Source organism: Panicum virgatum, chromosome 5K (genome assembly GCF_016808335.1).
Source record: "Panicum virgatum strain AP13 chromosome 5K, P.virgatum_v5, whole genome shotgun sequence".
Classification (NCBI taxonomy): Eukaryota; Viridiplantae; Streptophyta; class Magnoliopsida; order Poales; family Poaceae; genus Panicum; species Panicum virgatum.
The window spans coordinates 10,880,580-10,905,293 of record NC_053140.1 but is presented as its reverse complement, the minus strand read 5'-3'; the positions used below and the strand labels follow the sequence as shown (position 1 = coordinate 10,905,293).

The window sequence follows — 24,714 nt, the reverse complement described above, 5'->3', positions numbered from 1 at the left end:
ACCTATATAACAATTGAGATCCACTCGGGTTGCTGATATGTTCGTGTAGATTGTTTGAAGGAGTAGTCACCTTATTTGTTGTGTTATTTGATACTAAGATGTTTATTATTTGCGCAAAGCCTGCAATAGTTATCTATAAACATCATTGCAATATTATTTTCATGTTTGGTGCAATATGCATTTCTGTTTTTGTTAACTTCTAGATATGTTCATATCATCTGCAGAGCCAGGATATCCTATTAGACTTGGTAAATAAGGCTACAGAGATAGGTTCTGCAGATTGGTTTTCTCGAATCAAGCTCATTGATTGCATCTCATCCTTTATTTGCCTGTTCCCTGATGTTGCCCAGGTGATTTGTATTTTCTTTTGAAATGTACCCATATACTAGACTACTACTAATGTGTTTCCATTATTATGATTGCAGGATCTGATTGGGTGTTTGCTTGACATGCTGCATGATACCGATTACCGTGTCAGGTTGTATTTGGCCAGGGAAATCGTTGTGTTATTCCAAACGTGGGAAGGGCATAATGAATTATTCTATGATGTTTGGTAGGTATTTCCCAACTACTGTCTGATGGCCTTGAGTCAATTTTCTGAAATGGATTAAATAATTGATATGATGTCTTACTTTTTAGTTCATTATATGTCATCTTAAACATGTATTTTAGTTGTAGATATATAGCTTTTCATACAATAAATCATCACCAAAGCTAAAAAAAATTGCTAATACAGTTGGGATCACTCTATGAACTGATAGCAGATGGCTTTATAGTTTACCGCTATGCTACGTGGTTGGAGCATTGCTATTTTCCCCTGATACTATATTGCAGCTAATTCACTACTGCAACGGCAGTGTGGTTATCACCCCTCTTCGTCCCCAGTCTCTTTCTTCCTCTATCTTCTCTCACATGAAATGTACTGGCACCTAGGATAAAAGTCAAAGTCAATAGGGGAGGGGGATCCATCCACTTCATTTAGGGGAGAGGGGTGCGTATTTTTGTTAGTTACCAAAAAAAATTGATATTGTGCCATTGGGGATGGGATTGGCTATCTGCTGGAGGACTCTTATCCCTCAAATTTGCATGTTTTTTGGTATTTGGAATGGGATTGGCAATCTGCTGGAGATATTGTCATTATCTGCAATGAACATTGAACTGGGCTACGAATAGGTGTTACCTTGAATCCATTTTTTTTTAATACACAGGAGAGCTGTGTATCATTGGAAAAAAGTTTTTTGCAACCAACCCAGACTCTCTCTCTCTCTCTCTCTCTCTCTCTCTCTCTCTCTCTCTCTCTCTCTCTCTCGCTCGCTCGCTCGCTCGCTTGCTCTCTCATTAACACACACACACACTGCTGAAAAATAGAACCATGTATCCAGTATATTTTCCCATATTGATGAAGACTCCTATAGTAGGTTTATCCTACTTCCCTGTACAAGACTGATTTTCTTTATTTCCATGCCATGTCATTTTGTTCAATCAGTAATGAAAAGGTGATGATATTCCCTCCATCCCAAAATATAGCTACGCTTAGGTTTGTCCTTGGTCAATTCGTCCGGCGATATTATACGGTGCTGAATGTTGGCCTACAAAAAGGCGACATGTCCAGCAACTGAGTGTAGCAGAGATGCGGATGTTGCGGTCGTTTTGCGGGCACACAAGGAGGGATAGAGTCCGGAACGAAGTTATTCGGGATAGGGTCGGGGTGGCACCAATTGAGGAGAAACATATCCAGCATCGGCTGAGATGGTTTGGACATGTTCAACGAAGGCCTCCTGAGGCGCCGGTGCGTAATGGGGTTCTTGAGCGGGTCGATAATGTAAAGAGGGGTAGAGGTAGACCTAAACTGACGTGGGATGAGTCGGTTAAGAGAGACCTTAAGGATTGGAATATCTCTAAAGAGATAGCTTTGGATAGGAGCGCTTGGAGACTAGCTATCAATGTGCCTGAACTTTGAACTTATTTCTTTCGGGTTTCATCTCTAGCCTACCCCAACTTGCTTGGGAAAAAAAGCTATGTTGTTGTTGTTGTAGGTTTGTCCTTGGTCAAAATCTTTTAACTTTGACTATGAATTGCAAAAAAAAAAGGTCAGGAAGATCTACAGCATAAGAATGATGTTAGCAGATTCATCATGAAACCAGCTATCGCAATATCAATTGTTTCTATTTGAAATAAATTATTTTTAGAAATATTGTTGGTCAAAGTTAACAGTGTTTGACTTAGGACAAACGTAAATGTAGCTATATTCTGGGACGCAGGGAGTATTTGCTAATAACATTAATCATAGTTGACATCCAGAATTCCAGATATAGCACTGTAACTCTATAAGTGTGATTGCTGACTTACCATATCTTTTTTCTCAATATCAGCTCAAATATTGGTGCCAAGATGGTAGCATTCTCAGTTGACTCTCCAATTACAGCTAGAGAAGTCTTAGCTGTTGGACCACAATCTGTTCCTGTAATTGAAACTGCCCTCATTACTCTTGCTCATTTGTCTGTGTATAGTGAGGATGTTGAAGTTGAGGTACGTTCTTTTTGTGTGCAGCAGAATTATATGTTAGTCTGTCCTGTATGACTGTACAGATTGTTCTTTGGATAAAAATAAATGTTTCTTTTGTGTATCAACTGTTTTTAGTGTGTAAGGAAAGCATTAACAGTAACCCCTGTTTTTATATATAATGTTGTATTAGAACAGACATTAATGCGTGGTTTTTGTTGGCTATGTGCGGTCTCACCAAGTAACTGACATTAATTAGTATCAGAATCATTGGTTCCAGTTGTCTGTGATGCCTATTATATTCTGTATTCAGTTCATATTTGAGTTGTTCAACTGAGTTTTATGTCATTTCCCTTCTGACTTTGTAGAGCGTGTTCATGATTTCTGCTGCTGCTGCTATAGAGCCTTCTCAGAGGTATTTTCACAACTTATGAGCTGTAATTATGATGATGCACAATTTTTTAATGATAACTGGGAACTGCTTTGATGCTTCCTTTACTTTTATATGCTACTTTCTTTTCAGAGAATTAGCTTATGCTTTATTTGATTCCATCTCAAGAAAGCTTGGATATGCTTCACGGAGCAAGGTGACTGGACATGGACTCTGAAATAATTTGCTTATAGTTTTCTATAAGAGAATGACTTGCTGGAATTACAGTTCACATATTTGGTTACCTTTCTGGTATGCAGTATGTGGACCAAGTGATGGGTCCAATTCTTTTTAGGTGGGTTGCTTGCGAGATGAGTCTAGTTTCACTTGTTGAGGTAACTTTCTGTTTTAATGCTTTGGAATATGTTTCCAATGTCAGCATGGCTTCTAAATATGATTTTGAGGTCTATAGAGTTCTATAAATGATCCTCATTGTGACATGCACCAACCCTTAATCCTGTGAACTTTCTGAGTCTCTGACCATTTTTATGGAAAATTGATAATTATCCGTGGACCGGTTAGTAAATATATACGACACTGTAGGTGAAAAGAGTCAAAGCCTGTATACCCCTATCTAAGTACACTTATGAAGCACATACCCAAACAATAATGACTACCCTAGCCTTACACACAGCAAGCTAGATTTTTTTTTTCTTGAACACGCACTGCCTGCTAGATTCCTGTTCTTATTTTCTGTATTGACTGCAGTCTGATTTATCTATTTCGGAATTCTTGAAGTCATAAGTCACATTTTTTATTATCCACAAGCACATTTAGCTGTTCTACAAAACATTGCTCCCCACTCACATTTCCTGGCTGCACTTTTCTATCACCTCTGAATTGCATCGTTTTTCTTTTTTTGCTTGGTTTAAATTACTAACTTTTAGAATTGGGAGAACTAAGTTTTTTATGCTTGATGTCATGATGTTGTCCATAAGCTAGTGGTTTTTAGTTGTTACCATACTTAATATACATCATTGTTTTCAATTGTATTTCCCTATATTGTTGACTTAACTTTTACCTTTATTGGGGTTCTTGAGCGGGTCGATAATGTAAAGAGGGGTAGAGGTAGACCTAAACTGACTTGGGATGAGTCGGTTAAGAGAGACCTTAAGGATTGGAATATCTCTAAAGAGATAGCTTTGGATAGGAGCGCTTGGAGACTAGCTATCAATGTGCCTGAACCATGACCTTTATTTCTTTTGGGTTTCATCTCTAGCCTACCCCAACTTGCTTGGGAAAAAAGGCTATGTTGTTGTTGTTGTTGTTGTTGACTTAACTTTTACAGGTGCAAGAAATGTTTGGTTATAGTTCGTCTGAGCCAAAGAATTTCGTTGAACATTGTAGCTCATGGCTTCTGCCTTTCCTTATTCTAAGGGGTGATGCTGCTGACCTAAATTGGATATCGAAGGTGAATATTTACTGTTATTCTTGAAAGACTAGTTAGTACTGAGGTAGCTTCATCTTAAAATTACATGAAACACCTCTTTCCTGTTAAAGAATATTTCATAGACTATGTACGTCGTTTATTCATTCATATTTCTCTGAATAAGTTTCACCATGCTTTTTACAACTCCTGTGTTTAGGGTGCTGTCTCCTTGCTTTAATCCTATCTATCTATATATATTTGTTTCTCAGATTTTATCGCAACCTTTGTCTGTCATTATCAAGAGATACTTTGTTCCAATCTTCGGATTGTCCATTGCCGCCAGATGTGGCACAGGGCCAGAGAAGGACTTAGCAGAAACTGCCTTATGTGAATCACTTTTGCAGCTTGGGGAAATTTCTGAGCTTGAGCGTGATGATCTCATTAAAAAACATATGGTATGCTGCTTGAGTAGAACATCTTGTATTTTATCTTGTATATATCATGTCTTGAAAGTATTTTAACCACCCAAAAAATAGAGTTATATATGTTGCATCATATTTCTGTGACCCTGAAGTGGCACTATTCATGTTCCTTTTTTGATTATGGTGTTGTACTATTCCATGGATATGGTAGTAATTTAGTATTCAAAAGTAGTAAGTAGAACAGAACTTTTGGAATTGTTGAGGTCATTCTGGGCCTGCGAATCAGGATAGCCAAATCTTCATTGCTACTAGGATAAATTATCCTGGCCGCTGACAACTGTCGCCGTTGAAAATTACTGGCTAAAAGTGTAAAACAGAAGTTTCAAGAATGGATGATGTTTGCATTACCACAAAGGCATAAATTTTGCTCAATGCTGGTATATTCTTGAATCTTGATTCGCCGTTTTCATTTTTAATTATGATATGGTTGGCTTTCATACTGTCAGAACTTCCTGGTGTTTTTTTTATTATCTACAATTGTGTAAAGCTGTTTCAAGCTGATTTCTTATTGCACTCATTCTTCTATTTTTAGGTTTCAATTGTTGCCTTTTTGCTCTCAGTCTCATCATCTGCTCATGGGCCACAAGTCCCATATTTCTCCAAGGAGATTGTTGCCCTGTCAGTGAAAACAGTTGTTGATGGATTTGTGGATACCATGTACATCCTCATTCATTGGTCCTGTGCATTTCTAATAGCTACATTTTAATGCATACTGTAGTTTCATGATTGATTTCACTTTTCAGGGATGATGATTTGGCTAACACAGTTGTTATTGATAAAATTAATATATTCCGTGCCGACAGAGTATTTAAGGTATTCTGTTTTATTTCTTATCTTATTTCTCAATTCGGAGTCTCCAAGGGATAATGCATCTGTCTAGCCCCTAGCTTCTGCAATGTCTTTTATTTTCTGTAGTAAGTATAAGGTTTCCAAAAACTGGTATCATATATGCAGGTACCAATGCTGTTATTTAATCAATGAAATGGCAAAATATGAGAAAAATGAAATGGTAAAATATGAGAAAATTAAGTATAGAAAAATGAAATTAATATTTGTCTTACTAGTGTCCACCATAAAACCAGTGGTAAGAAGCCCTATTAATGCTTCCACTGGGTACTGGAATTTACCCCAAAACTGAATAGTAGGACCCTATTTACTGGTGGGAATGTGTGACAAGATTTAGACTTCATAGTTTAGTTGATGTTATGCTTGGTTACAAGACAACTTCCCATTGAGCAGTTAGCCAGTTACTTTGTGTTTCTTAAATATAATTGTTATCTTATTACATGGATGTATGTAGATGATTCTTTTGCAGTGTCTTGGCGGTGCCTTAAAATTATTTTTTTATCTGGTACAAAAAGGGGATATGGAAGAATCCTGCTTATAGATATGACCAGACTGTAGGCCTTGTTCAAAGCAAAGATTAGATGGAAATAGCTATACAGCAGACTATGACAGTAGTCCTGTGTGGGTCTGGTGTGAACCTCATCCCTACTTTGAACCTACCATACAGTTTGATTGTACAGTCTGGTCGTATGTTGCCCCACACAGTAACACTGTTTGTACAACTCTATCGTGTGTATAGTATTTCTGATATGTAATTGTCACAAAGGATAGATCATACTTTAATGATAAACTCAGATCAACATAATAATTGCTAGTTGCATATCCATTGTTATCCAATTTGTTTCTATACATATATTTTTGCCGGATTCATTGCTGTATTTGCATGTAATGACGGGAATGGAATTATTGCTCTATTCCTCCAACCCTAGATGGGTGGGTATATATAGATCCAACACATGAGCCTCTAGATGGGCCTCTATACACATGGGCTCAATATACTCCAACACCCCCCCGCAGTCTGAACTACCGGCGCAGCGGTGTTCAAGACTGGACAACAAGAAAGCTAACACCCCCCCGCAGTCTGAACAACCGACGCAGCGGTGTTCAAGACTGGACAAGATGAGAGTACAAGTGGAGCACAAAAAGGGCTAATACCCCCCGCAGCCACAACTAGCCACCGGCTACGTTGAGGCTGGATCGAAACTCCGAGAAGGTCGACGAGGGCAGCCCCTTCGTGAAGATGTCAGCAAACTGGGAGGTAGTCGGGACATGGAGTACCCGAACATCGCCGATGGCGACTCTGTCGCGCACGAAGTGTAGGTCGATCTCCACGTGCTTCGTCCGCTGATGCTGGACGGGGTTGGTGGAGAGATACACGGCGCTGACGTTGTCGCAGTAGACGAGCGTGCTCTTGGAGAGCGGGCTGTGGAGCTCCGCCAAGAGCTGTCGCAGCCAGGACGCCTCCGCCACGCCGTTAGCGACAGCCCGGTACTCTGCCTCGGCACTGGAGCGGGAGACAACCGGCTGCCGCTTGGAAGACCAGGAGACCAGGTTGCCGCCCAGGAAGACGGCGTAGCCAGAGGTGGAGCGACGAGTGTCCGGGCAGCCAGCCCAGTCAGCGTCGGTGTAGACCACCAGCTCAGCAGAGGACGAGCGGTGAAGTACCAGGCCGAGGTCCACAATGCCACGGACGTACCGGAGGAGACGCTTCAGCGCAGCAAGGTGTGACTCCCGGGGATCTTGCATGTGGAGACAGACCTGCTGAACAGCGTAGGTGAGGTCCGGCCTGGTGAAGGTGAGGTACTGCAAAGCGCCGGCCAGACTCCGGTAGGCTGTAGGGTCAGCCACCGGATCACCCAGATCAGCAGACAGCTTCGCCTGAGTGTCGACTGGAGTGGAGCAGGGCTTGCACTCAGTCATCCCAGCCCGCTCCAGAATATCGAGGGCGTACTGCCGCTGGTGCAGAAGGAGACCAGACGGGCAAGTCTCAACAGTGACGCCCAAGAAGTGGTGGAGCTGACCAAGATCCTTCATAGCGAACTCCCGCTGCAGAGAGGAGATGACACTCTGAAGCAACTGCTGACTGGAAGCTGTGAGCACAATGTCATCGACATATAGCAGCAGATATGCCGTCGCATCCCCACGGTGGTAGATGAAGAGAGACGTGTCAGACTTGGCCTCTGTGAACCCCAGTGTCATCAAGAACGTGGCGAACCGAGAGTACCAAGCCCGAGGAGCCTGCTTCAGTCCATAGAGAGACTTGTTGAGCCGGCAGACCATATCTGGACGACTCGAGTCCACAAATCCCGCTGGCTGAGAGCAGTAGACAGTCTCTGACAAGGTGCCGTGAAGAAACGCATTCTTCACGTCCAGCTGGTGCACAGGCCAAGTGCGCGAGAGCGCAAGCGAGAGGACCGTGCGCACCGTAGCGGGCTTCACGACCGGGCTGAAGGTCTCATCATAGTCCACACCAGGCCGCTGAGTGAACCCCCGGAGAACCCAGCGAGCCTTGTAGCGCTCCAGTGTGCCGTCAGCCCGACGCTTATGCGTCCAGATCCACTTGCCAGTCACCACATTGCAACCAGACGGACGCGGCACGAGGTCCCACGTCTGGTTGGCAAGAAGAGCCGCGTACTCCTCTTCCATCGCGCGACGCCAGTGAGGATCCGCCAAGGCGTCGCGGACAGAGGAGGGTACCGGAGAGACCCGCGGCTCTCCTTCGGTGGCGGAGAGAGTCGCGGCCTGGGACGCCATCCGCCGAGTCACCATGGGATGGATATGCCGAGGATCCCGATGGATGACCGGCGGGTGGTACACCTCCGGCTCGGCTCGAGAGGGAGCCGGAGGTGGCGGCGGCGGCGGCGGCGGTGTCGGCGTCGCAGGTGCCTCTGGAGCAGGAGGTGGCGCCGGTGTCGACGCCGAACGACGCCGGTACACCTGCACCGGCTCAGCGTACCGCTGCAGTGTCGGGGTCGGCGTCGAGCGGCGCCGGTACACCTGCACCGGCTGAGCGTACCGCGCAGGTGCAGGGGAAGGCACCAGGGCCGCGCGTGGCGCAGCGGGTGACACCGAGTCCGCGCGCGGCACGACCGGAGGTCCGGTGACCGCGCGTGGCGCGACCGCGGGCACCGGGGCCGCGCTCGGCACAGGAGGGATCACCGGAAACGGTGCCGGCGCGCCGGGAAAACCTGCAGGAAAAGGACAGACAGGTAACGGTGGCTGAACCACCGGGTCAGTCGGAAACAGAGACTCCAGCTCGGGGTCAGGAGAAGGTGTAGAGGAGGTGGAGTAGGGGAAATCCGACTCGTCGAAGACGACGTGTCGGGAGATCAGGACGCGGCGAGTGGTGAGGTCAAAGCATCGGTACCCCTTGTGGTCAGGGGAGTAACCGAGGAACACACAACGAGTCGAGCGGGGGCGCCAGCTTGTGAGGAGCGGTGGCGGAGGTGTTAGGGTAACACGCACACCCGAAGACCCGAAGGTGGTCGTAGCGAGGAGGGGTACCGAAAAGAGCGTGGTGTGGAGTGGGAGCAGGAGAAGCAGTGGACGGAAGGCGGTTGAGCAGGTAGGTGGCGGTGTGGAGGCTCTCAGCCCAGAAGCGCGGGGGCAGGGAAGCCTGGATCAGAAGGGTGCGCACGACGTCGTTCGTCGTGCGAATCATCCGCTCAGCCTTGCCGTTCTGAGGAGAGGTATACGGACAAGACATACGCAGCTGAACACCCCGAGACAGGAAGAAAGACCGGGAGGTGGAGTTATCGAACTCCCGCCCGTTGTCACACTGGACGGCCTTAACGGTGAGGCCGAACTGAGTGGACACCCAGGCAAAGAAGTGGAGGAGGGTGGGGAAGGTCTCAGACTTAGCGCGCAAAGGGAAAGTCCAAGAGTAATGAGAGAAATCATCAACAATGACCAGATAATATCTATAGCCAGACATGCTGAGTACAGGAGATGTCCACAGGTCACAGTGAATGAGATCAAAAGCATGCGCAGCATGCGAAGAAGAAACAGAAAACGGAAGTCTAACATGACGACCTAACTGGCACGCATGACAGAGGTGCTCAGCAGGAGCCCTAGTACATGGAACATCGGTACTACGGCGGAGCTGAGCCAAAACGTCGCGGCTGGGGTGACCAAGCCGGCGGTGCCAGGTGGTGGAAGAAGGCGTCACGGCAAAAGCAGAAGACGAAGAAGCCGAAGGCGAGGCAGCGGAAGCAGGAAGCCGAAGAGTGTAAAGGGGCCCCGGGCTGTCACATCGGAGAAGTGGACGCCGGGAAGCCGAATCCTTCACAGTAAGACCAGAAGAGTCAAATTCGATAGAACAGGAGTTGTCAGCAGTAAACTGGCGAATAGAAAGAAGGTTGTGAACCATTTGAGGAGCAACAAGAACATGAGGAAGACAAGGAGCAGAACCCACGGCGGTGACATGAAGGCAAGACCCATCACCAACCATGATAGAAGAAGGACAAGAAGGGTGTGGGGGTCGGACAGAAGAGAGGATACCAGCATCGGGAGTGGTGTGGAACGAGGCGCCCGAGTCGGCGATCCACTCGGTGCTGGTCGGCGGCGTCAGTCCCATGGTGCTGAAGGACTGCGCCAGAGCGGCCTGGTCCCACCCCCCAGGCCAGGTCGGCTGCTCGCTGGGCTGAGCGGGCGGGGTCCAGGAGGGCGCGAAGAGTGGAGCAGCGCCAGTGAACATGGCCGCCGGCTGGAGATGAGGACGAGGCCCCCCTCCCGGACCCTGGAACGGCCACATCGAGATGCGCCCTGACCATGGGTTGCTGAAGGATGGCCATGGCGTACCTCCAGCAGCAGGGGCGGGAGCGGGAGCGGGAGCCGGAGCCGGTGTCGGCACGCCGCCCCGACGGCCCCCACCGGTACCGGTGTTGCCAGAAGCAGGGCCACCAGTGCCACCACCACCACCCCGTCGCCGGCGACGTCCACGGCCCCCCCTCCTCCGGTTTGCCCAACGGGAGGAGGAACAGTGGAGGAGGTCGGTGGAGTAGCAACAAGCGCGGCGGGGGTGGGCGAGGACGATCCGGGCGCGAGACCCCTGGTGATCTCCTCGAGGGCGAGGTCGTCCCGGACCTGCAGGAAGGTGGGGAAGGGCCTCTGGCGGGCGATCCAGCCCTTCAGGTGGTCGTAGGTGCTGCTCAGTCCCCGTAGGACATTGAGCACCAAGACCCGATCGGACACTGGATCCCCGAGGTCGTGAAGAGCATCGGCCATGCTCTTCATCCGCCGGCAGTACTCACCGACGGAGAGGTCCCCCTGCACGAATGTGCGGAAGGTGGCGTCGAGCTGGAGGGCACGGTACTCGGCGTTGCCGAGGAACTGCCCCTCGAGCGCCACCCAGGCCTGCCGCGCGGTGCCGCCGTGTGTCCTGACGAGGTCCTGAAGATCCAGGGAGATGGTCCCGAAGATCCAGGACAGGGCGACGCTGTCGAGGCGCAGCCACGTCACGTCCCGCGCCTCGATCGGCGAGTCGACGAGGACGTGGTCGTCGAGGGCGTAGCGGCGAAGGGTGAGGAGGACCTGGTCCCGCCAGCGGCCGTAGGAGGAGGACGCGGGGTCGAGGAGGACGGAGACCAGCCCTGATGTTCTGGACTCCGGCCGCCTGGAGGTGGAGCTGGGCGACCATGGGGTCGGTCGGGTCGTACCGGACTCCAGATCCAGCGGGCGGCGCCTGGCGTGAGGAAGAGGCGCCTGGCTCGGTGTCGACGGGCAGCTGGCCGGAAGAGGCGCGGAGGAAACGCTCCGCCTCGGCGACCCGGAGAGCGGAGGCGTCGGCCACGGTGCGCTCGCGCTCCCAGGCGAGGGCAGCCACGCGGACCCGCTCCTGGGCCGCCGAAGCCTCCGACTTGGCGGCGAGGAGGGCCGCGGCGAGAGCGGCGTCGGCGGCGGGTTGTTTGCCCGCTGCGACAGCAGCGCGGTGGGCCACGACGACGGCGGCGGGATCCTGCAGCACCTGCGCCGCGGCCCGCAGGGCAGTCGGATCGACGCCCGCGGCCTGCAGTAGCTGTGCCGCGGCCCGCAGGACAGCCGGATCGACGGCGGCGGCGCACTGGGCGGCAGCGCGGGCGTTCTGGGCGTCAGCCACAGCTGCATCATCGTCGGCCGTGGGCCACTGCTGCACCTGCTGCAGGGGAGGGAACTGCTGGGCGGTGCTTGCGTCAGCGTTCAGTGGCTGCTGCAGGGGAGGCTGCAGCTGGGCAGTGCTCCCCCCCGCTGGCTGCTGCAAGGCAGGGCTCTTCCCCGCTGCCTGCTGCAGGGGAGGCTGCAGCTGGGCGGCGCTCCCCCCCTGCGCCCGCAGACCCCCCCGCACCTGGATCCGCGGCGGCGCCAGGCTGGGAGGAGACCAGGGCGGCGGCCGGCGGCTGGGAGGATACTGGGGCGGCGGCCGGCGACTGGGAGGCTACCGAGGAGGCGGCCGGTCGGGGCCCGGCACCCGCGCCCGCGCCAGCCGCTGCAGTAGCGGCGGCCACGGGCCGGATCTGCGGCCACGGGCCCCAGGCAGAGGATGCGGCGGCGCCAGCAGGGCTCAGCGCCTGCTGCGCGGCAGCAGAGGAAGGTGAGGTGAGGGGAGGGAAGGAGGAAGGGGAGAAGAGCGGCGCCGGCGGCCGGCGGCCGGCCATGCTGGCCGGCGGCGGCGAACAGGGAGCCGGCGGCGGCTGGAACAGAGGAGAGAGGAAAACCTAATCTAACTTGGTACCAGAGCCGAGGTCCTGGGTTCGATCCCTCCCGGCCACGCAATTTCCGCTGCGCGATTTCCCCTGCGTCTCTCGTGTGCTGAGACCTGCTGCGGGCTACGCCGGGCACTAGAACCTGCTGCGGGCTACGCCGGGCTCGCACGCCGTAGGGGGAATGTTGGACTGAGGATAAAAGCCCCCACCCCTCCCACTATAACACCTGGGTTTTATGGTCGGGTTGGCTAGGTGGGGCGTTCTAACTGCATGGTTTGCCTACATTGCGATTAGAATACTAAACACATTTTGTTCTCTCTTAAAAAAATGTATCTTTCATGATTTTTTAGCATTTATTGGTATATTTGTGGGTATATGGTATTTTCCTTACTATCCCATTTATTTATTCTCACGAACAGTGTTGCAGTAAATAATATGTTCTTGTGCATACCCTGCTGGTGCTCATGAAAACTACTACAAAGATAAATGCAAGCAATATATGTGGCGTTGTTCTGTGATTGTGACTAATTTCCATCTGTCCGCTTAATTTCATGCAGTTCCTACTGGCAATACATCAGCATGTTGCAGATGCTTGCCATCCCAGGCACATGTGTCATCGGCTTTGTGCAATTGAAGTTTTGATAGATGTACTTGGACACAGAGTGGTTCTTGAGAGCACTTGCTTGTGAGTGTTTCTTTATCTATTTCTTGTTTAAATATTTGTGCCAGTTGATTGTAAGATGTTTGCCGATTTGGCAGTTAGCACAACAACTATGCATTACCTGCCTAAACAAGCATGTGGCAGCTACCCTGGTAAAAGAATCAACAAATGCAAGCTCCCCTCCCTTTTTATGTTGTTCCTCTATAATGCTGGTCATGTTAACAGCCATCGGAAATACACTGTTCAGTGCTTTCTGCGGACAAGTAACATGTCGTATAACAGCATTTTTTATGTTCTAATTCCTATCTTAGTTCAACTTTATTTTCAGTGAGCTAGTGCCATCCTATGAGCTTTAGTTTAGTCACTTATTAGTGTTATTAAGTTAAATAAAACACCAAGAAGATCTTCTGTAAAAATATATTATCTTAGTGGGTCCTGCTCTTCTGTTTTCCTTTTCTTTGTTACAAGCAGATTAATATAAAAATATGTGCACTTATTAATTGCTGTATTGTAACTATGTGAAAGAGATAACTTTGGGTTCATCTAGTCTTATTTTCATCTGAACGTTCAAGATATTGTATGTTTGAACTGCAGCTATATTATTTGTATAGTGGGGAACTACATCCAGCGAAAACCATTGCAAGGCCAATGCTGTAATATCTTGTCTAAATTGTTGGCTTCTTTTGATGGAAATTCCTCTGCTGAAACTGTGGAAGTTCTTGGGAGGCAGCTTCAGGTGGATTTCAGAAACAGTTCTCTGATATCAAATCTATTTGATGAACTTCTGATTACTGGTGCTTCCATATGAACTGTTACAGGTTGTAGTTCCGAAGTTGATCGCTGCTTGCCTAACTAATGAAAAAGAAGAAAGAAGTGGTACTGCAGATTCATCAGGGCTTCTTTCTTTACTTCAGCACTTGACAGTGGATGCTGATCCTCTGCTTTATGATTACATAAGAGTATGCTCCATCTCCTCTATGTATCTAATTGCATTCTTACTCTTAGCTGTGTATTATTCTTTTCATTAGCTGCATGATCGTTTTTCTTATTGATTTATTTTGTTATCAATGGCCTTGCAGGAGTTAGAACCACTTCCTGATCTTGATTGCTTGAAAGATATACGAGAGTTTCACACTTCACTTTCTGCTTCCTATGCTTCAAAAGATCAATTCTTGAAGGTTTCTCTTGTTTTTATTTTCTTATTTTTGTTTCTAATATTCATTATGAGCTGATTTATTACTTCTGACATCCTCTAGTTTGTTAATAGGGCTCCTTATTTGCCACAGGAACTGTTCTTGTTGAGGTGATATTTACTTATTCGTCTCTGCATATAGTGCTTCTTAAAATGCGCTTCTCTGTCAACTCCTTATTATGTTTTTTCTTTGCCATTTTTCTAATATCACTTCTTTCACGTTGTTCTTGTACTCTCAGTCTTCGTATGTATCACAAGAAGTTATTGTTGGGAGATATCATCAGTAGAGCTGATCCTTCTGCTGCTGATATAGACATAGTTAGCTGCTGGTGCAGCGACCCAGATATCGTTTCTGCTGTATGGACTCTTGTTGACCTTTGTAGCTCATCTCCTGTAGCAAATGAAGCTTCTCCGGTGGTTGCTGATTTTATCTCTAGGGTGTGCTTTCAGTCTATCCTTTCTCATGCTGCATTATGTTGTTTATGTGCATTTTTCTCTTCTCAGTCATTTGATTTCATTAATGTTGATGCAGGCTGGCGTGTCTGATGCACATCAAGTAATATTCCATCTGCCAACCCTTACTCAAAAGCATCCTGTACAATTACATAGTGGTTCTACTTCCAAGGATGATAAATTGTCCTTAGACTATGGTATTTCTGATGGTATTTTGGTTGGCCTTCTGAAACTCTTGAAGACTTATTTATCTGATGAATCTGTAGAAATAATAGATGCTGCTTCACAAACATTGAGGGTATGTATCAAATTGTGCATTTCTTGTTAATTGTTGCGCAAAGTTCTGATGAATACTTTGCATCAGTGTCGCCGCAGCATTTGAGGCCTTCATACCACTTTAGAATGACCTTTTTCTTTCAGCTTGCACATAAAAATGTATCGAATCAAATGTTTGTTATGGTGATTTAATGTGCACCAAAACCACGTTGAGTAGTGTCATACAAAAAATTAGTATCCTGGAATGCCATGTACTCTAGGTACACAAACCCTCTTCTGATCAGCCTATTAGTTTTGAAAAAAAAATTCTATCCTTTGAGCATTTAATGTGTGTGTAGGAACTGAAACATTTTCTTTGTCAAACACGGAGGATAATTGTGTATCATTGCATTAGGAAGATAGAATTGTTTGTTGCAGCTATCCTTCCTGTTTCTAGATTTACATTCATGGCTATTTTAAATTTCATGAATGACCAGAGCCTATGTGCTATTCTCTGCTGGCTGCTAAAGCACCTTACCCATTGGTTCCAGTATGGCACTGGATTGAAACCTTGAGTACTCATTCATTTGGTATCTGAAATAAAGTTTTCATTACTGATATTCTATGCATGTGATCTTGCATGTGTAATCCTAAGCTGGGTCACACAGGTAGAATTGAAAAAAAAAGATGTTATGCCCTCGGGTCACTTTTGTGTTGGTTATAGGGGGCTTTACATGTTTTTCGAGTCCTAGGCTCGTGGGATGGCACCGACGCTGATGATCAGTAGAAACCAGGGTTGAGAAAACAGCTAGCTAGAAGGGCTGTAGCGTAACAAGATTAATTTATTCTTCTTGTTTTAATTCAAAGGGAGATATATGGCATAGTATTCTTCATTTTCTAGTACACTTATATGTTGATTTGCTTCATAGGACTAGTACTCCTAGTCTACTATCCCCGAAATTTCTACAATAGAGAAACCTGCTCCTCATGTTGCTCAGTTTGAACTTACGTGGGTGATGTTGGAATATAAGTGAATTGCCCACCTCTCCCCATCAGCTTAAGCTTTTGGGTTGAATTGGTTGGTGCATGCAACTCAATATGGTATCAAAGTCAGAGGTCTCGAGTTCGAATCCTGGTTAGCGCAACTTATATTCCAACACCCCCCCTCGTGTGGAGGCTCCCTCAGGCCTCAGAGGTGGAATATGCGCAATTAAATAAAATAATTGCTGCTTGCTCCTATTGATACCAGGACTCGAACTCGAGACTTCTGGCTTTGATACCATATTGAGTTGCATGCACCAACCAATTCAACCCAAAAGCTTAAGCTGATGGGGAGAGGTGAGAATTCACTTATATTCCAACACATGAACATGTTGAACGCCTTGTTGCTCATGTTTTAAGTTGATCTGCTCTTCACTGTTGGTTCTCCTTTGGTGATGTCGATCCCATTTAGGAATCAACTAGAGACAAATCAAGTGAACTAATAACTGTCAAGAAATTATCATTCATTGACCAATCCTAATTCCTACCATCCTAGCCTTCAATCCTATATTCTTGTTTTGCGCAAAGAAACTACTGAGGAAATGTTTAAATGCTCTTACTTTTAAAATATACTTGGAAAGGTTTCCAGTTCCTCTGCCTGTTATTTTTTTTTGGATGGAGCAGAATCATTATGTTTCACAAAGTACCTTTGTATTTTAGAATTTTAAATTGCAGGAAGAAGGGCTTCTTTTTTGGTTCTAGACATCAGTGGTATCACTATCCTGCAATTCCTTTAATATCATTTTTTATGCACAGGGAATTCTGTCAACAGCAAAGGGGCTCAATGCTCTGCAGAGCCTTGATTCTCTTGATAGGTCTTTACTGATGGTATGCATGAATTGCTGTATCTCATTTGTTTTGTTAATTGCATTCTTTTCCTTTAATCTTGCCTCTGCTCCAAAATTATTGCACATGTAGGTTCATTCTAGAGGTGTAAACTTCCAGATAGTTGAACAGACTATATTGGGCATGGATAAGTATTGCGGTGGTGAGTGATAATTTTGAAGTGTGATATGTTGGTGCTTTGTGTTTCGATTTCCTGAGTGACCTTAATTTTGCTACAATACAATTGTATGCATGATATAAAAGTGTGCTATCTTTGTTTCGCTACACTACGGAAAAGTAGCCTCCTAAATGCATGTTTGAAGATCTACGTCAGATGTACCAAAATAAAATATCCACCCATATATTGAGAATTGAAATTTGTTGAGAATATCTTGTAAAGAAAAGTTTTGACTGATTGCTATTTAAGTCAAGGTAAAATATATTCTGCATTTTCCACTGGAGATTGGAGGACTATAGTTGGTTACAGGTTGCACAAGGAGTTTATAATTATGAAAAAAAAATGCAATTTGTACTCTGCTGATCTCCATAGACAACAGATATTTATAATCAAAGTGCTCTCAATTCGGCTATTGATACACACACAAAACCCTAGAAGGGTGGGTAATATAGTAGCTATACATGGGCTCACATATACACCAACACCCCTTGCAGTCTGAACTACCGGCGCAACGGTGTTCAAAGACTGGACAACAAGAAAGCCAACACCCCCCCCCCCCCCCCGCAGTCTGAACAACCGGCACAGCGGTGATCAAGACTGGACAACGAGAAAGTACACACAGGGCAAATACCCCCCGCAACCCTGGTTATTAAAACAACGTTTAAACGTCGTGAAAACGACGTTTTCACGAGAAAACGTTCTTGTGAAATCGACGTTTAAACGTTAAAACGTCCGTTTAAACGATAAAACGTCCATCGTTTCGTTAAAATCTACCCTCTATTCGTTTCGTCGTTTTATCGTTTTAATAACCCTGGCCGCAGCCACAACTAGCCACCGGCTACGTTGTTGAGGCTGGAGCGAAACTCCGCGAAAGTCGAGGAGGGAAGACCCTTTTTTTTTATAAAGCGGGCCTGTATTTAAAGGTTAAGGAGTACATACAAGTACACGTACAGATACACCGTACAAGGATACAGAGAACAGTTGTCCCATACAAAATGCGAACACGCCCCTAGAAAGAACTGAAAATCCAAACAAGTCCCTGGACCTGAAGCTTCGTGAGGCCGATTCCACCGACGCCGGAGGCTGACGCCGCCGCCGCCCGCAGACCCGGCCGTCTCCTTCAAACCCAAACCGGAGGGAGCTTCATCGCACGCAGGCTTTAACTTGAGCCGGAGAAGACACTCTAAGCCGGAGCTCGGGATGAGCAAGAGCTGAACGCACCGTCGGCCGGGGTAGCGCCCCAAGCTCCAACCGGCACGGATCTATGCTCGCCTCCTCTCAACTGTAGCTGGACTCGAGAGTTCGGGAGGAGTCGCGCACTCCACGAGAAGATGTCGTCAAACTGGGAGGTGGTTGGGACATGGAGAACCCGAACATCGCCGATAGCTACCCTGTCGCGCACGAAGTGCAAGTCGATCTCCACATGCTTCGTCTGCTGATGCTGGATGGGGTTGGTGGAGAGATACACGGCGCTGACGTTGTCGCAGTAGACGAGCGTGCTCTTGACGAGCGGGCTGTAGAGCTCCGCCACGCCGTTAGCAACAGCCCGGTACTCCGCCTCAGCGCTGGAGCGGGAGACAACGGGCTGCCGCTTGGATGACCAGGAGACATGGTTGCCGCCCAGGAAGACGCGCGTAGCCGGAAGTGGAGCGGCGAGTGTCCGGACAACCAGCCCAGTCAGTATCGGTGTAGACCACCAGCTCAGCTGTGGGAGAACGGTGAAGAACCATGCCGAAGGCAACAGTGCCACGGACGTAGAGGAGACGCTTCAGCGCAGCAAGGTGTGACTCCCGGGGATCATGCATGTGAAGACAGACCTGCTGAACAGCGTAGGTGAGATCCGGTCTGGTGAAGGTGAGGTACTGCAAGGCACCGGCAAGACTCCGATAGGCAGTAGGATCAGTCACGGGATCACCCATATCAGCAGACAGCTTCGCCTGAGTGTCGACTGGAGTGGAGTAGGGCTTGCAATCAAACATCCCAGCCCGCTCTAGGATATCAAGAGCATACGGCCGCTGGTGAAAGAGAAGGCCAGAAGTACGAGGCTCAACAGTAACACCCAAGAAGTGGTGGAGCTGATCAAGATCCTTCATAGCAAACTCCTGTTGCAGGGAGGAGATGACGCGCTGAAGCATTGCTGACTGGAGGCTGTGAGCACAATGTCATCAACATAAAGCAGCAGGTAGCCAGTCTTATCTCCACGGCAGTAGATGAAGAGAGAAGTGTCAGACTTGGTCTCGGTGAACCCCAATGTCAATAAGAATGTGGCAAACCGAGAGTACCAAGTCCGAGGAGTCTACTTCAGACCATAGAGAGACTTGTTGAGCCGACAGACCATGTCCGGACGACTGGAGTCCACAAATCCCGCTGGCTGAGAGCAGTAGACTGTCTCTGACAGAGTGCCATGAAGAAACACATTCTTCACATCCAGCTGGTGCACAGGCCAAGAGTGAGAGAGCGCAAGCGACATGACCGTGCGCACAGTAGCAGGTTTCACCACTGGACTGAAGATCTTATCATAGTCCACACCAAGCCGCTGGGTGAAACCCCAGAGAACCCAGCGAGACTTGTAGCGCTCCAGTGTGCCATCAGCCCGACGCTTATGAGTCCAGATCCACTTGCCAGTGACCACATTGCAACCAGACGGACGTGGCACGAGGTTCCAAGTCTGGTTGGCAAGAAGAGCCGCGTACTCCTCTTCCATCGCGCGACGCCAGTTAGGATCTGCCAAGGCGTCGCCGACAGAGGAGGGTACCGGAGAGACCCGCGGCTCTCCCTCGGTGGCGGAGAGAGTCGCGGCCTGAGACGTCATCCGTCGAGTCACCATGGGATCGATATACCGAGGATCCCGATGGATGACTTGTGGGTGGTACACCGCCGGGTCGACTCGAGAGCGAGTCGGTGGAGGAGGCGGCGGCGGCGGCTCTGGTGTAGATGGCGGCGGCGACGACTCCGGTGTAGGCGCCGCAGGAGCCTCCGGAGTCGGAGGCGGTGCCGGCGCCGAACGACGCTGGTACACCTGCACCGGCTGAGCGTACCGCGCAGGTGCAGGAGGAGGCACCGGGGCCACGCGTGGCGCTGCAGGAGACATCGGGTTCGCGCGCGGCACGACCGGAGGTCCGGGGGCCGCGCGTGGCGCGACCGTGGGCATTGGGGCCGCACTCGGCGCAGCAGGGATTACCAGAAGCGGTGCTAGTGTACCGGGAAAACCTGCAGGGAAAGGACAGATAGGTAAAGGTGGCTGAACCACCGGGTCAGTCGAAAACAGGGACTCCAACTCGGGGTCAGGAGAAGGGGTAGAGGAGGTGGAGTAGGGGAAATCCGACTCGTCAAACACGACGTGTCGGGAGATGAGGACCCGGCGAGAGGTGAGGTCAAAGCATCGGTACCCCTTGTGGTCAAGAGAGAAACCAAGAAACACACAACGAGTCGAGCGGAGCGCCAGCTTGTGAGGAGCAGTGGCGGAGATGTTTGGATAACATGCACACCCGAAGACCCGAAGGTGGTCGTAGCGAGGAGGTTTATCGAAGAGAGCGTAGTGTGGAGTGGGAGCAAGAGAAGCAGTGGACGGAAGACAGTTAAGCAAGTAGGTGGTTGTGTGGAGGCTCTCAGTCCAGAAGCGGGGAGGCAGAGAGGCCTGGATCAGAAGGGTGCGCATGACGTGGTTCGTTGTGCGAATTATCCGCTCAGCCTTGCCGTTCTGGGGAGAGGTATACGAACAGGACATACGCAGCTGAACACCCCGAGAGAGGAAGATGGAACGGGAGGTGGAGTTATCGAACTCACGCCCGTTATCACACTGGACGGCCTTAACGGTGAGGCCGAACTGAGTGGACACCCAGACAAATAATTGGAGGAGGGTGGGGAAGGTCTCAGACTTGGCGCGCAAAGGAAAAGTCCAAGAGTAATGAGAAAAATCATCAACCACCACCAAATAGTATTTATATCCAGAAATGCTGAGTACAGGAGAGGTCTACAGGTCACAGTGGACAAGATCAAATGCATGCGCAGCATGCGAAGAAGAAGAAAAATAAAGTCTAACACGACGATCTAACTGGCACGCATGACAGAGGTGCTCAGCAGGAGCCCTAGTACATGGAACATCGGTACTGCGATTGAGCTGAGCCAAAATGTCGCGGCTGGGGTGACCAAGCCGGCGGTGCCAGGTGGTGGAAGACGGCGTCGCGGCGAAAGCAGCAGACGAAGAAGAAGATGAAGGCAGAGCAACGGAAGCAGGAAGACGAAGGGTGTAAAGGGGCCCTGAGCTGTCACATCGGAGGAGCGGACGTCGGGAAGCCGAATCCTTCACAATAAGACCAGAAGAGTCAAATTCGATGGAACATGAATTATCAACAGTAAACTGGCGAATGGAAAGAAGGTTGTGAACCATCTGAGAAGCAACAAGAAGTCAAGAACATTAGGAAGACGAAAAGTGCCAAGAGCAGAACCCACGGCGGTGACAGGAAGGCAAGACCTATCACCAACCATGATGGAAGAAGGACAAGAAGGGTGTGGGGGTCGGACAGAAGAGAGGATACCGGCATCTGGGGTGGTGTGGAAGGACGCACCCGAGTCGACGATCCACTTGGTACTGACCGGCGGCGTCAGCCCCATGGTGCTGAAGGACTGCGACAGAGCGGCCTGGTCCTACCCCCCTGGCCAGGTCGGCTGCTGGCTGGGCTGAGTGGGCGGGGTCCAGGACGGCACGAACAGGGGAGCAACACCGGTGAACATGGCCGCCGGCTGGAGCTGAGGACGAGCCCCCACGACCCTAGAACGGCCACATCGAGATGCGCCCTGACCATGGGTTGCTGAAGGATAGCCAGAGCGTATCTCCAGGGGCTGGGGGAGGAGCGAGAGTCGGAGCCGGCGCGCCCCGACGGCCCCTACCAGCACCGCCACCGGCACCAGAGCCCCCAGAAGCAGGGCCACCAGTGCCACCACCACCCCGTCCTCCCCCCAACGCCGAAGACGTCCACAACCCCCCCCCCCCCACCTCCGGTCTGCCCGGTGGGAGAAGCACCAAGGAGCGAGGTGGCAGGAGCGGTGGAGGAAGCCGGTGGAGCAGCAACGAGCACGGTGGGGGTGGACGAGGACGATCCGGGCGCGAGACCTCTGGTGATCTCCTCGAGAACGAGGTCGTCCCGGACCTGCAGGAAGGAGGGGAAGGGCCTCTAGCGGGTGATCCATGTCTTCAGGTGGTCATAGGTGCTGCTCAGACCCCGTAGGACATTGAGCACCAAGACCCGATCAGACACCGGACACTCGAGGTCGTGAAGACCATCAGCCATGCCCTTCATCCTCCTGCAAAACTCACCAACGGAGAGGTCCCCCTGCTCGAAGGTGCGAAAGGTGGCGTCTAGCTAGAGAGCGCGGAACTTGGCGTTGCCGAGGAACTGCCCCTCGACCGCCAGCCAGGCCTGTCGCGCGGTGCCGCCGTGGGTCCTGACGATGTCCTGAAGATCTAGGGAGATGGTCCCAAAGATCCAGGACATGGCGATGCTGTCGAGGCGCAGCCAACACCACGTCCCACGCCTCGATCGGCGTGTCGAGGAGGCCGTGGTCGTCGAGGCGTAGCGGCGGAGGGCGAGGAGGACCTGGTCCCGCCAGCGTCCGTAGGAGGAGGACGTGGGGTCGAGGAGGACAGTGACCAGAGCCCTGATGTTCTGGACGCCGGCGGCCTAAAGGTGGAGCTGGGCGACCATGGGGTCGGTCGGGTCGTGCCGGGGTCCAGATCCAGAGGGCGGGGCTTGGTGGGAGGAGGAGGCGCCGTGCTCGGGAACGACGGGCTGCTGGTCGGAGGAGGCACGGAGGTAGTGCTCCGCTTCGGCGACCCGAAGAGCGAGAGCATCGGCCGTGGCGCGCTCGCGCTCCCAAGCGAGGGCAGCCACGCGGACCCGCTCCTGGGCCGCCGAAGCCTCGGACTTGGCGGTGAGGAGGGCCGCGGCGAGAGCGGCGTTGGCCTGCTGCCCACGGAGTGCTGCGGCGGCGAGCGGCGCATCCGCGGGGGGCATCCCGAGACAAGCCACGCGTGCGCGGGAGCTTCGGGAAGCGGCTGCTTGCCCGCGGCGACGGCGGCGCGATGGGCGGCTGCAGCGGTGGCGGCGTCCCCCCGTGCTAGCCGCAGCGGCATCGGAGGCGTCGGGCACCTGCGCGGGCGGCGTCACCTGCAGGGGGTCCTGCACGGGCGGGGGCGGAGGCAGGGGACCCTGCGGCAGCCCGGCGGCTGGGGCGCGCCAGGCCGGAGAGGACCAGGCGGCGGCTGGGGCGCGCCAGGCCGGAGAGGACCAGGCGGCGGCAGCAGATGGCCAGGCGCTCGGCGTAGGGGCGGCGGCCACAGAGGAAGAGGAGGGGTGGGGAGGGAAGGAGAGAGGAGGAGGCGGCGGCGGTGGCGGCGGCGGTGGCTGGAGAGGGAGGAGGAGAGAGAGACTATGATACAATGTAGGAGAAAATAATTGTGTGTATTTCTCCAAACCCTAGAAGGGTGGGTAATATAGTAGCTATACATGGGGCTCTTGATGGGCCTCTATACATGGGCTCACATATACACCAACAGAACGAGCTGTCCCTCCTGCACTATTTAGAAATTTGTTTCTCTATATAATATGCAGAATTTGGGTCTTGATACTTTGTATTAAGTAAACTTTGATTTTCTAGTACATCAATGAAGAGACCTATGTTAACGTGCATCAGATATATCTTTTGAAAATTGGCAATTTTTACTGGTGGAGGGAATTTGTGTTATCAAGCCATTAATTCCAGATTAATATTAAGTTAAATTGCTTTTCGTTTTCGGTTCTGTAGTTTCACTTGAAGATTCAGACATGTGGCAAACTGATGGTCGAACTTACAAGCAATGGTTGTGCACCCTAGTGAGCTCACTCATTTGCCACTGCGATGACATCATCTTGAGGTATCACGAAAGTGATCACAACACTGACCAAAGCTTAAATATTGTACTCTTCAATAAAACCGTAAGATGTGTCCTTTATTGACATCTATATTCTTCTTATAGACTTTGCAGGAGTCTTGTTTTTCTCAAAGTTAAGGCTGCTGAGCTTTTGTTTGCAAGCACTCTTGTGAACATCGCTGGCAATGTTGATTCCAATGCTGCCATCTGCAGACTAATTTCAACCAAGGTTTGTTAGAGTCCCAAAACACTCCCTCTGTCAACAAATACACTCTGTCCTGATTGACTAGATTAAAAGCTAAATTCAGGCCTTAAGTCCAGAATCCCTTATATTTGTGGACAAAATTTGAACCCTAGAATCCCTTATATTTGTGGATGGAAGGAGTATTTGTTAATTAAGGGTTAATCTCAATCAATTAATGATCTGGAATGTTCTGTAGGTTGAGGAAATAATTTTTTCTGACTCCAATGATTCGCTGAAGTCAATCCATCTGTTTTTGGATGCACTGAATGTCATTAGATCCTTTTATGTTGCTGAAAAATCCAGAACTTGCCCTTCTAGTACTCTCAAGGTATGCTGTTATTGTTGATTTCTAATGATGTGATATGATTCATTGTACATTTGTGTTGCATATCGGTGTTGCATATAACGTTTCACAGTGAATCAGTTGCTAAAGTGATCTATTTCTTGTACCACAATCAAATGCAAAGTTGTAGATGCCCTCAAAAAAAAAAAGTAAAGTCGCAGGTTCATTTAAAACTTAATATGAAATTGATATGAGCATCAACAACAACAAGATATCATTGCTTGTACTTCTGACATGTTTACACAAAGGAGGAACTGATGGAGCCCTGTCACTCTAATATGAAACTCTGCTGTGGTACTAGGA

The 24,714-nt window shown here is 49.6% G+C and overlaps 1 protein-coding gene across 8 annotated transcripts in view; it reads left to right on the top strand.

The window, feature by feature from the left end:
- Window positions 1–24,714, top strand: part of LOC120706262 (serine/threonine-protein kinase ATM) — an 83,338-nt gene that overhangs the window by 26,353 nt on the left and 32,271 nt on the right. For 6 of the 8 annotated variants that reach the window (XR_005688237.1, XM_039990859.1, XM_039990858.1 and 3 more), the window contains 21 exons: window positions 225–350; window positions 426–553; window positions 2,373–2,529; window positions 2,871–2,917; window positions 3,026–3,089; window positions 3,193–3,267; window positions 4,221–4,343; window positions 4,571–4,756; window positions 5,316–5,440; window positions 5,527–5,596; window positions 12,867–12,994; window positions 13,565–13,706; window positions 13,789–13,929; window positions 14,050–14,148; window positions 14,238–14,600; window positions 14,695–14,913; window positions 16,668–16,739; window positions 16,830–16,899; window positions 23,719–23,827; window positions 23,930–24,053; window positions 24,265–24,396. Coding sequence is in view for 7 of the 8 variants with exons in the window: in XM_039990859.1 (XP_039846793.1) it covers window positions 225–350; window positions 426–553; window positions 2,373–2,529; window positions 2,871–2,917; window positions 3,026–3,089; window positions 3,193–3,267; window positions 4,221–4,343; window positions 4,571–4,756; window positions 5,316–5,440; window positions 5,527–5,596; window positions 12,867–12,994; window positions 13,565–13,706; window positions 13,789–13,929; window positions 14,050–14,148; window positions 14,238–14,600; window positions 14,695–14,913; window positions 16,668–16,739; window positions 16,830–16,899; window positions 23,719–23,827; window positions 23,930–24,053; window positions 24,265–24,396 (2,700 nt within the window). In the remaining variant the exon portion in view is untranslated. Of the gene's footprint in view, window positions 1–224; window positions 351–425; window positions 554–2,372; window positions 2,530–2,870; window positions 2,918–3,025; window positions 3,090–3,192; window positions 3,268–4,220; window positions 4,344–4,570; window positions 4,757–5,315; window positions 5,441–5,526; window positions 5,597–12,866; window positions 12,995–13,564; window positions 13,707–13,788; window positions 13,930–14,049; window positions 14,149–14,226; window positions 14,601–14,694; window positions 14,914–16,667; window positions 16,740–16,829; window positions 16,900–23,718; window positions 23,828–23,929; window positions 24,054–24,264; window positions 24,397–24,714 lie in introns of all 8 variants that reach the window. The other 2 variants (XM_039990861.1, XM_039990860.1) reach the window with 2 other exon arrangements.